The following is a 12406-nucleotide window of genomic DNA, read 5'->3' on the forward strand; positions in this document are numbered from 1 at the left end:
GGTATTAAGTCTGCTTTACTGCCAAGTTAAATACAATTTTTTCGATGATCAATTTTAATTTTATCATAATAGCAAACAAATTTTCAGAAAATGTACAATTGGTAGGTACATTTTTTCGAATTAAGCAAAAGTATGAAATTTTCTTCATTATATGATTAATATATGCAGTGCTCAGAACTACTTTGAATGTTTAAATTAAAAGCATTATTGGAAATGCAATCGAATGGATACAGTGCTAAAAAATCACGTTTTAAAAAATGAACAAATTAAAAAATTTGAAGGCGCCTAATAATACGTATTTAGGTACAAAGGTAATTATAAAGAAAATATGTTTGTAAACAAAGAATACTGACTTTAATAGGACACTAAGCCAGCCTGTCTTGTAACGTAACATCACAAACATAAATAAAGAACCCTTTTAGCATTCATATTATTGACTAATTTTAAATTTTACTATTTTCCGATTTCTCTGTATCATTTATTTCACAAATAGTAGGTACGGGACGGGTGCTTCCATCTTTCAAAGCTGAACGAAACTAATTAATGTCTTAACCAGGGTTGCCAGTAGTACTGGCGACCCTGGTTTTGTCTTACCCAATATTCCCTAAAAATTCGCTATACAATAAACGGAAACTGGTCCTTGGTAAATACTGACGAGTGACGATGAAAAGTAAGTATTCTTAGTTTCTTCAAATTATGGAGTGTTGGTAGACTTCACTACGCTCTTCGAGCATATACTACTGTACTGAAGATAGTATGCCATTGCGAAAAGTGTGGCTTAGTGTGCGAGAGAGACAGACAGTGTCGCACTACATGCTATCTCAATCTAGTACGCACGCGATTACTTGGAAATGAATGTTCGTGCTCATTGACTCCCGCACGGCTCCCATCGTTGAGGCGAAGTATGAGACAGCATTTAATGAGATATCTTCTGTCTCTCTCGCACACACATTCACATTTTTCGTAATGGCATGCTATAGCCATAGCCACTCCAGTAGTATAAAGCTCGAAGACTCCACTCCATACTTCAAATACTTTGAATGCCCCCTTCCGTTTCAATTTTTAAATATTAACACATATAATAAAAATAAAGATATTAGATAACACTAGTAGTAAAAAATCAAGATACCTAAAGTCATACTTTAAAGGTCCCGGTGAAAATTTGCTTTTCTTTTTATTCTGAAATTTCTGAATCTCGATCGTAATCGAATAATCGAAATCGTCATTCTCTCATTGAATACTCCCACTATCAATTTTAAGGTTAGTTTAATTTCAAATTTCATGTCAAATTTAATAATATAACCTCATTTATTTTGTTCAGAATCAGAACTACAGAATAACATCTTGCGAATATTTGACACAGTATAATTTATATTACTACGTATGTCTACCTTACTTCCTTATTTTATTAGGAGATTTGTACCACTTCAGTCCCAACAAATTCGATACCTACCGAGATGGAGTCACCGAAGGCCAGTTCGAGCAATACCAGCAGAGGAATACGACGAAGCTAAGGATATTCAAATACGGAAACCATTGATAAAAACTGCGGAAAAGGAACAAAATACAAAAATAAATTGGAACCAATCCAGGATTAATTCCTTGAAATCTGAAAATGAAACAATTTCAGAGAAACCTCCACATAAAACTAAAACTGGGAAAAAGACAAAACCCCTTTCAATATCAAAAGTCACTAAATCTAAATCTAACAAAGAAGCTATAGATATGTTGGAAACGATTATAGATCAAGATGGTAATTTCGTATATACTAAGATGAAAAATAATGATTCTAGAATAAGTTCCATATTAGTCGAAGTAAAATCAAAAAAAGAGAAAGACAAAAGGGATTTAATACTTTTAGAAGGTAAAAGGTTAATCAAGGATGCATTAGATGCTGGATGTAAATTGAAATACATATTGTTTAGTAGAATTGACGAAGTCCAATTTATAAAACCATTCTTACCGAAATTAGGGGCAAAATTATACAAAATGCCTTATAGGGAAATGCAGTTATGGTCTGATCTAGCAACAAACCCCGGAATTATGGGTGATTGACTCTTTTTCAAACTGATATTATTAAAATTATAATTTGACTTGTTCGTTTTTAGGTATCTTCAAAATCCCTGACACAGAATCTTTTAAATCTACCGATATTATCCCGCTGACTGTAATCTGTGATAATATACGAGAGCCAAACAATTTAGGCGCAGTGTTGAGAACCTGTAGTGGCGTAGGATGCGAAAATGTAATTTTAACAAAAGGTATATCAACTTAATCACTTAAAGATTCAATAACATCAATTTTGCTTCATTTATGTTTGCATTGTTACAAAAATTAATCGATTTCAGGATGTGTCAATGTTTGGGATACAAAAGTGCTTCGAAGCGCATCCGGTGCTCACTTTAAACTTCATATAACTAGACGGTTAGGTTGGAGCGACGTTAAAGAAGAATTACCTCCAGATTCAATGATTTACATTGCCGATAATAGAAAGGTTAGCACTGTTTCCGACGACAACTCCGAGGTACAAAATTTGGAGGAAACGGTGCAGTCAGTGCCAGTATTGCCGTATTACGGTGTCGATTTCGGTACGGCCCGGCACATCGTTTTAATAATTGGTGGTGAAACCGAAGGCATTAGCGCAGAGTCGTATGAATTGGCTGCGGAATTGCAAGGCGTACGGTTAAATGTTCCCCTGAGTAATGAGGTGGATAGTTTAAACACTGGCACGGCTTTAGGAGTCATAGCTTTCGAAATTAAACGGCAGTTGTTGAAGAGTCAGGATGAGGGGCACGATTATATAAGTTCAAAATATTAAACTTTTTTTAAACGTTTGCTTTTTATATTAATGTAAGTCTGGAAAAATAAATGTTTTAGTATTTCATTTTCTTCTTTAGTGGATTAGTTAGTGAATATCAAAATTAATGCACCACTAAAAAAAAGTCAAAAGTTGTTTCTGTTTCTAAAATTGCTAACCAGATTTTATAGTTTCTTTTTAATCATAGTTTATTACAACACTACTACACTATTAACGTTGAGATTTTCAGCATATACAGAGTGCAAAAGAGTATTATGCTTTTACTGCAAAATTTGAAATATTTATGAGATGTGCCAACAAATATAACGATCAATATTTAAAAATATATACAGGGTGGTCCAGATTTTAATAGACAAACTTCGGGAAAGTACTAAACAACAAAAATTAACATCACTTTGCTCTATGAACATAGGCGCAGAAAGCCACCGTTTATGAGATACAGGGCGTTGAAATTATCTAAAATAAAAAAAATTGTTTAAATATCTGGAAAATCGCTTCATCAAATTTATCCAAATTTGGTACAAACTTTTTTTCGAATATTTCTGCTAGTTCTGTATGCACACAATCCAAATTCAAAAACCAGTGGCGGAGAAACAATGATATTGTTTCCTTATTTAAAGTATAACTTTTATGCCTCTGAATTAATTGGTAATATGAGTACATTTTACAACGCTTTGAAACATTCCGGATGAAAAAACACTCTTTCATTTTTGCCGAAAAGTGATTGGTTTACATGTTATGAGACATATCATGATGCGGTTTTCTAGATACTGTAACGAACCTTTCTTAATTTTATCCGTTAAATAGCCGATGAACTATTAACTTTTCATATGTTAGTAATGTAAGCGTGGAACTCTGTATTTATTGTGGGTCTGCGTACTAGCATCCGACGAACTGTTAATCTACGTCACAAACCGGCTATAAAAGGCCGACCTCCGGCACCTGAGATTCAGTAGTGTTGATCGGCAATATCCTCAACACGAAGTAAGTCCGCCTTCCCCCCTTGGTATCGGCAATATCCTACCAAGGCTCCTTCCTCCCTATCCGTCCGTCTGAGAGCAGAGCGTCGGCAATATCCCGCCTGTTCTCAGCATCCTCCCTATCCGTCCGTCTGAGAGCAGAGCGTCGGCAATATCCCGCCTGTTCTCAGCATCCTCCCTATCCGTCCGTCTGAGGGCAGAGCGTCGGCAATATCCCGCCTGTTCGCAGTACTTCCCCTATCCCGCCGTTATCCCGTACAACCTGAGTCAAAAGTAGTCTTGCCTACTCCGTCTCGCCGAATGTTAGTACCGACCGCCACCGAATTGTCAGTGGGAATTTATTTATTTATGGGTTTGTTAAAATAAACTGGAGAACATCTATTGGGAAAAGTGGTTTCTTTTCTTATCAAGACCCCTGGAGTATCTTTCTCCACTGTTGTTACCCGGACGGCGACTTTTTGTGGGACATCCGGGTCTCACACTGAAAGTTCGTCACAATACTTAATTAAAAAAATTACTTAATTTTTGTTAATTTCAACGCCCTGTATCTCATAAATGGTAGTTTTCTTCACCTATGTTCATAGAGCAAAGTGATGTTAATTTTTGTTATTTAAAACTTTCCCGAAGTTTGTCCATTAAAATGTGGACCACCCAAATTTGTTTTATTTTTCCCGATTTCAACGCATTGTTTACTTGAATAATATGTCTCATAATTCGTAAACCATTCACTTTTCGATAATAATAAAAGAATGTTTTTTCATGCGGAATGTTTCAGACTATTATAAAATTTATTCATATTACCAGTTAATTCAGTGGCGTAGAAGTTTTACTTTAGATAAGAAAATGACATCCTTGTTTCTCCGCCACTGGTCTTTGAATTAGGACTATGTGCTTACAAAACTAGGGAAAATATTTGAAAAAAAATGTGTACCAAATTTGGATAAATTTGATAAAGCCGTTTTCCAGATATTTAAACAAATTGTTTTAATTTTGTTGATTTCAACGCCCTGTATCTCATAAACGGTAGTTTTCTGCGCCTATGTTCATAGAGCAAAGTGATGTTAATTTTTGTCGTTTAGTACTTTCCCGAAGTTTGCCTATTAAAATCTGGACCACCCTGTATTTTATTATTAGTTCTTGTATTTTAACTTTTATTTTAATTCAAACAAATTAAAAAAAATCCTATCGAATGAAATCAAATAATATTCTTCCATACCAAAAATCTTCTTAATTGATGATGTGGGAAAACAATTATTTCATGGCACATCTTAACTACCATTGAATTATAACATCAATAGGTCGCTAGTAAACGACTACTTAGTAATAACTTAAAAATTAAAAAGTGATTATAAACTATTAAACATTAATTCGAAAACACACCATTGACATTGAAATTATTTAAAGAAAATTTTTCAAATGTCTTGTTCTAACATCATTTTTGACAAAGATCAACACGCAAAAATGGCCATGATAGATAAGATCTCAACTATTTCTGCATCCTATTTTGGCACTGTCTTTTCAAATGGCAAATGAATAAAAATTGAACTGTTTATTAATAATTTTAGGTGAGTACTTACTTGATTTCTTCCTCGGGCTTATTGTACTTACACAAAAATGATTATTGTAATTTTAAAAATTGTAATAATCACTCAGTTAATTTTATTTATATTTTAATAAATAAAAGACACCAGCACCCATTTACAGTTGTAAATTAAGATAGTTCTGGATACTTTTAAAGAAAAATGTCAAAATGTTCAATTGTTTGCCATGACAACTATGATTAAATTGGAATAATTATAAAACTGAGTCGACTTTATTAGCCTTAATTAAATTATTGGTTGTATCTTAGAGCATAGTATATGCTCCAAGGGTTGTATAAACTTAATATGACCCCATTAGGAAATCAAAAGTTGACTATGAAGTATGAATATATATTGATCTAGTAGGTTTGGAAGTTTTTAACCTTTCAACGGATACCTAGATGTACATGTATCAAAATGGTGTATAGGGTGTCCAGGAAAATGGAGGAGCAAACAAGAAACTAAAAACGTAGATCTGTATGGCATGATATTATGATTATGGGTATATACTTAAATTAAAATCCATTCTGGAAGCAAACATATATTTCTTACATTATGTAAAAATCTGTTTCCTCAAATTCTCAAATCAAAAATGTTTGATTTCTTTCTCATGTATATGTGTAGAGAAAAATACTTGTTCAATAGTCTCTTATTGATTTTGTCAGCATTACTATGAAAAACTTTTAAAAGTTTATTTTCATTAGTGCCAAAAATCAGAATCATTATGTACTTCATCATGATTTATTCTTTTTAATAGTAAATTTGCAAAAAATTAAAAATAAATGGCAAAAACAATCGACAAGTGATTTATGTAAATAAAGAATACAAACACTGACATTATTTTGTTTTCCATGGCAACACTGATAAAATCAGTAATAGACTAATTGAACGAGTGTGCAATTTTTCTGTATCTTTTCGAGATATAAAAAAAACTTTTTTAATGAACGCTGTTGAAAAACTCACTATGTAAAGATATATTTACGAAATGGGAATAATTTTGATGATATTGCAGCCCTTGAAATGTTAAACTTACCAAGATGGAATCATAAAGATCTACACTTGTTTCCGATTTGCTCTTTTCATTTTCCCGTAATGGCAGCAAAACTTCAGTTCTGGCTCGCCCTGTAGCCAACAATATTAACTTATATATAACACTGCTTATTTGGTATTTCTAATCATCTGCTTCCTACATTTTTTATTTTATCACTATTAAAAAAACATTTTTTATATTTTATACTTGACAAAGCACCTTTTTATTTTTTTTATTTCTGTAAATGAACATAACAGTTTTGATTTTTTAAACAAATTTATTGGTTACAAATAGATTACATCTACGAGGATTTCTTTATGGGCTTACCACCCTCACGGAAACCGTTACGGAAACGTCTACGTACAATTTTTAAATGGCGGAGACGACCAGTTCCAGTGGTCTTCCTCCTTTTGGCCTTAACTGACCAATTGTCTGCAAAAGAAACGTTTTATATTAACACAAAAAGAAACCTACAAAGCATATTTAACTTATATGCCTGCATGTTATTTTTCCCACTTTTACCACTTAAGAAAGGTCACAAGATAAGCTTTCTATTGATGGAAAAACACTTTCTGTTACTAATTCTTTAAATGTATCAAATATTATCGGCACACAAACAAACTACATCTTGATTCACTTCTTTACTTACATGAACGTAACTTGGCTGAAGGATATCCACATTGGGCACACTGTGACTTCTGAATATGGTACGAAGACCTACCACACCGTCTGCAAAGGGTATGGGTCTTATTACGACGTTTACCAAAACTTGACGTACCCTTCGTCTAAAAAGAGATAAAAGTGGCCTTATTTCTTCGTATGTCACATACCGTAGATATGTTCACAATAAAAATTCACCTAAAAACTACAGATATTGAACCACTACAACTCGAGTTCAAAAGTTGTCTATTGTGAGGTTAGGTCCTATATATTTAATTTTTATTGTACACATATCTAAAGATACTCTCATAACTATTTCACAAATAAAATGTTGCAGCACTACCACTTAAAAATTTGTTATTATATCGATGGATGGCCTAAATAACTTTAAATATTGAAATCAAATCTAAAAACATACCATCTTGGCCCTGCAACAACAAATAGAAGAAAAATGATAGCGACTTTACCGACCAGTACACAGAGATCCTCGATTCTGTCAATTAGATGAGTGCGGGAAACTTAAATAAGACGCTATTTTTAAATTTGAACTCAGCCCGCATTTTGAGAATTAATTATACGGTCTGTAAATATTTAAAGCTTGTCTTGTTCATATAGAACATGAGTTATCTGATACAAATTGAAAAATATTTTCATTGGAATGATAAGGCGTGAAGAGGATATTTTATTATGTTTCTCTGTTAAATGTTAGGAATATCTAAAATCTAAAAATAAAAAGCTTGCCACGACGTCTCGGTATAAACATATATAGCACATAGTTCCAGTCAAAATGAACTAGCTAAAAGGTGGACTTCACTTGTTGTCATTTTACTTAAGTTATCCTCCGAGTAAATTTAATAAAAGGAAAAATCAATGTAGTGCATTTTGCTACCGGTGGTTCACGTAATTTAAAACTCGGCTCAGTTAATTTAACATTTTCAAGGAACGTGAGTGGTAAAGATAGATAAGAATGTCAAGAATTTAATGCATTTGAGTCTAAATGTTTTTTTGCATTATTTGCCACCAACCATCGAAGTTTGCCGTGTACTTTGTTTTTTGACAAATGACTAACGATTTATTTTAAGTGGTCGCGTTTGGGAAACGGCAAATATTTCGACATATTCAGTGAGGTGTTTTTAAGTTTAGATACTCCAGTTTTCAAACAATGATTAACAAAATCAAAGTGATTTATTTGAAAATCGAGTTGTATATTTTTAACAGGAGTGCATTTAGGTGTAAAGATATTTTCCTGTCCTGAGTGTTCAAGATGATGTTTACAGGTGGATCTCACTACAAAAAAAGGCATTCGAACGCTGATGCGCGAGGAAGGACGAGAAGGAATGAAAGGATAGGAAGACATGGATATGAAACAGGAAAGGTAAGTCTAAATTTCTTTTATTTGCTTTTGGGTAACCAATTTTTTTATCAAGGTGGATAGAGTATACAGAGGTTGTCTCAAGTACCAGAAATCTGTTTAGGAATGTCTACAAAAAATATAAATACATTGGTACAATAACATTACATTTAATATGATGAAAACAACTTTAAGCAGTACCTTATGATCTTAGACATTTTATAAGTACCTATCTAAAAATGTTATTGTATATAATAAATTAGAAAAATTCCTCTGTGAATGCGTAGTAATGTAATAAGTACTGACACTACTATTTCTGTCAATTAATAATGAAATCAAGTTGCAAACATTTTAAGTTGTTTTTGCAATTTAATATCTGTATTTCTTTGATATTAGTGAATTACACACGAACGAGCATGTAATTGTAATTCCGTAGCCATAAAGGAAGAACGGAGGGAAGAACACTGCGGAGAATTAAAATTTAACTCATGCAGACAATTTGATTCAATCGTATCTTTATGTTGCTTGGTTAAGAAATTCGTTCATATTTGGAATTGTTTTCATTGCGTATCTATAAATGCTGTTTAATCTGGCTTATTTTATAAAAGTTTTATGAGGGATGTTTGCAAATTAATTAGTTTTACGTGAGGTTTATCTGAAACCAAATGTATTTTTCTAAAGAGCAAGAATTTAATTAAGGTTGTAATTTGTAGTACATGTACCTTAAAACTTGATTATAAAACTTTCTGAAGTTTATCTTGCTGTAATTTTGTAGTTAATAACATTATTAATGTCAAATAAATTTAATACTTAAAACAGTTTGGTAGGTATCACAGAAGCTTTCGAATGAAAATTTGTCGATACAAGCAACTAGAATACTATGAATTAAAGAATTAAAGAAAAGAATTAGTATTAAATTAAAGAATTTTCATAAAATCTAAAATATAATGGGGTGTACTGAAAATAGAGCCAATTTTATAAATTTCAACTATAAACAGGTCTCTGTTTTAGAATTTTTACATTTTTTGGCCGACTACTACAAAAGCATTAAAAACAAAAAAAAGCATGATTTCATTAACCTCGTCCTATTGGTGTAAAACAATTTTGTTTTGGTGCAAGCAACAATACATTAAAATATCATTTAAGAGAAATTTAACTTTTCATGCGGCACCATATACCTCAATAAAACCTAATACAACGTATCTCTAGAATTTTACAGAGGTAACAGACATATGCGGGATAGAGGGGGCAGGATTGTAGCATTACATTACGAATAAATGCACATTCATTAGAAATAATCAGCAGTTATTGGATAGAGTAGACTTCAATTTTCGATGAAGAGTAAATTTATGCCTGAGGCAAATTTTTTTGAAAACTAACCGGTAAGAAAAGTTTTAGAATTAAATTCCCCATAAAATAAAGTAATAATTTTTTAAGTCCGCCAATGTGTTAAAAACACCCTGTATAAGAGGCGAGTCCGTTCGTATTTTTACAAAGTAATAACCAATGTGTTCACTAGAAATTTTCAGTCAATGTGTGAATATTTCAGAAGTTTATAGTTACATCAACCAATAATAAGGCATCGTATCTTATTACATATTATTACACTATTCTCATCAAGCTAAACATTTATACGGGCTGTAAAATTTCATTCATCGTTTGAATGTCATTGCGTTTTTATTCCACAGCATTTAAACTTCGGGAAAAAAACAGAACAAGGTCTGGATAGTGTCTGAACAGCTGTGTATATACGGATTACGTCAAAAAAGACTCGTGTTTTTCTTTGTAAAATTTGTAGCGAATATGTGGATCGTGAAGATATTTAAAGAAATGTTTAGGATAATGTTAAATACCTAATTTTTGTCTGTCGGACTTTTTGACAAGATGAAGTGAGTTCAAATAAACGACTTATGGTTGATGTTCATCAAGTTTGTAATTACACCGGGTATTTTTAAATTAAACAGGAAATAGAACAAAACGTTTCCTAGAATCACGCTTAGCAAAAAAAAGGCGCAGGGGTAAAAGGTGTTTACGGTTCCAGTAATAGTCCAGGCGCTAGAGCAGTAAAAGTAGACTATGTTTGAAGTCAGAAAAATCCCAAATATTATGTAGAATAAGAATCCGAGTTTGCCTATTCCAAACAACCATTGCTAAATTCAGGGGAACAACAGACATACAAAAAGATCGAAATCTGACCCGTTTTTCGACATATTTTTCCATGTAACATTGAAAGTAAGCACTAAATAAAAAAGTCATTCTTTATTTTTTGTTTATTTGAGGATTTTCTATAAAGCTACAATAACTGCAAATCAAAAATCTTGAATTTTGCATTAACAATGGGTGAAAAATAGTAGAAAATCATATGTATATTTGAAGCAATTTCTAAAATAAGTAAATATTTATAAATATTGATGAAACTTTGTGAACAAATAGTAAAACATATGTCAATTCTACCCTAAAAATTTTGCAACAATCGATCCCGTAGTTTTCGATTGACAGGATTGTTAATTAAAAAAATTTCAAAAAGTTTTTCGCGTACCGTGTGCTTAAATTGAGGTTTAGAAAGGGCACACAATTTTTTGGAGATACTTGTTGTCATAATAAACATTGATCAATACTAAAAATACCTACTTTTACACATTTATAAACATTTAGAATTTTTTAAAAATTTTCAGCATATTACTCTATAAACAATTATTTATTTTGCCCAGGGAATTTTCTATGCAATCTACAAAATCGATTTTTATACCATTTTTCCTCTTAATAACAATTTCCAAAAGAGTTGCACGAACAAAATTTGGACAGGACATAGCTAATACAATGCGAAACATCGCCTTATTGTTAAAAATGCTATCACCGCCGTTCTTGGTGGTGAAAATTCGAAATATTTGAAATTATACAATTTTCGTGGCTGAAAACATATATACATATCCACAGATTTCCTTGGTAACTTATAGCACATATATTTTGTGGTATTGCAGAGAATAGGCTAAAATCTAATATACAGAAAAAATAATACTATACGGGTTCCATGTTCTTTTTTTTTCGGGCTTAGTTTATGTACAAAGTATGGGTAACTTGATTGATTTTCAATATACACTGCATTTGTCAAATTAATCGATTGTTTCTTGTGGGATTTTCACCATAGAACACAATAGCATACTCAATTTTTTCCTTTATGTTAAGGAAAAATATGTCAGTGATTTTTATTTTTTTAGCATATTATTTAGTATTAAATTATTTTACTCGAAGTTTAATGTTTAATAACAAACAGTGTTAGCAATATTCAAAGTTACAAATGGATTAAAAAAAGCGGCACAATATTTAAAAAAATAGTACTGTCTTGATTAGTATATTCGATTTATATCAATATATGGCAACATTTTAGACATTCTAGAAATGGACGAAGATATGTATTTTATTTTTACAGAATTACCAAGTATTTCATTAATTTGTTCAGCACATACAAAAGCAATTGAAGTTATATCATTAAATAAAAAAATATATTATTAAATTACGAGATATTTACAACACCTATTATAATGTTATTTGTGATCCTGATGGACATTTGTATGTAATAAGAAATTTTGATATTTGATTTTATTTCGTTAAAGATTAGATTAGTTGATCTATGTCTCATCGCTTTTATTCCAGATGTCTCCAATATTTATTTGATGTTACTAGTTGTCATAATCTGTAATACACTTACAGGGTGTCCGGTAAGTACCTCCTAATCTCTCGGGAGTGTATAGGGGAGGTCAAAATAAAACTAGTCCTTCCTATAATTTTTTTTCCTAATGTGCCCCCTAACGGAGTTATGGGGGGTCAAAGGGGTACCTAGAAATTAACGTTTAGGGTTATAACTTTGAAACCACCCTGTATATTTTAATAAAATTTTCGTACGTTGTATTACACATGGAGCTCTACGATTTGATGCTAAAATCAACTTTTTGCTATTATCAGGTGTCCAGAAACGGACTGGCCCTA

The 12406-nt window shown here is 31.9% G+C and overlaps 3 protein-coding genes across 3 annotated transcripts in view; 2 read left to right on the plus strand and 1 right to left on the minus strand.

Annotated features, from left to right (window-relative positions):
* Positions 1 to 1288: 1288 nt before the first annotated feature.
* LOC108905298 (rRNA methyltransferase 3, mitochondrial) lies at positions 1289 to 2884 on the plus strand. Its single transcript, XM_018708105.1, has 3 exons — positions 1289 to 2047; positions 2109 to 2261; positions 2349 to 2884. The coding sequence occupies exons 1-3, from the start codon at positions 1384 to 1386 to the stop codon at positions 2816 to 2818; spliced, it is 1287 nt and encodes a 428-aa protein (XP_018563621.1). The 5' UTR covers positions 1289 to 1383; the 3' UTR covers positions 2819 to 2884.
* Positions 2885 to 6665: 3781 nt separating this feature from the next.
* LOC108905299 (60S ribosomal protein L37) lies at positions 6666 to 7572 on the minus strand. Its single transcript, XM_018708106.1, has 3 exons — positions 7487 to 7572; positions 7058 to 7193; positions 6666 to 6840 (listed from the first exon to the last, which is right to left on the minus strand). The coding sequence occupies exons 1-3, from the start codon at positions 7487 to 7489 to the stop codon at positions 6710 to 6712; spliced, it is 270 nt and encodes an 89-aa protein (XP_018563622.1). The 5' UTR covers positions 7490 to 7572; the 3' UTR covers positions 6666 to 6709.
* Positions 7573 to 7876: 304 nt separating this feature from the next.
* Positions 7877 to 12406, plus strand: part of LOC108905294 (putative protein kinase C delta type homolog) — a 213780-nt gene continuing 209250 nt past the window's right edge. Inside the window, exon 1 of the mRNA XM_018708099.1 lies at positions 7877 to 8443. Coding sequence (XP_018563615.1) covers positions 8333 to 8443 — 111 coding nt within the window. The 5' untranslated portion in view covers positions 7877 to 8332. The remainder of the gene's footprint in view (positions 8444 to 12406) is intronic.

This window comes from Anoplophora glabripennis, unplaced genomic scaffold, assembly GCF_000390285.2.
Source record: "Anoplophora glabripennis isolate ALB-LARVAE unplaced genomic scaffold, Agla_2.0 scaffold257, whole genome shotgun sequence".
NCBI lineage: Eukaryota > Metazoa > Arthropoda > Insecta > Coleoptera > Cerambycidae > Anoplophora > Anoplophora glabripennis.

Bases quoted from the DNA above. Each gene is read 5' to 3' on its own strand.
- LOC108905298 (XM_018708105.1), top strand. From the start codon at position 1,384: ATGTCTACCTTACTTCCTTATTTTATTAGGAGATTTGTACCACTTCAG. The intron at 2,048-2,108 runs GTGATTGACTCT...GTTCGTTTTTAG, and splicing joins AACAAACCCCGGAATTATGG to GTATCTTCAAAATCCCTGAC. The intron at 2,262-2,348 runs GTATATCAACTT...AATCGATTTCAG, and splicing joins AAATGTAATTTTAACAAAAG to GATGTGTCAATGTTTGGGAT.
- LOC108905299 (XM_018708106.1), bottom strand. The intron at 6,841-7,057 runs GTAAGTAAAGAA...TTTCTTTTGCAG, and splicing joins TTCAGCCAAGTTACGTTCAT to ACAATTGGTCAGTTAAGGCC.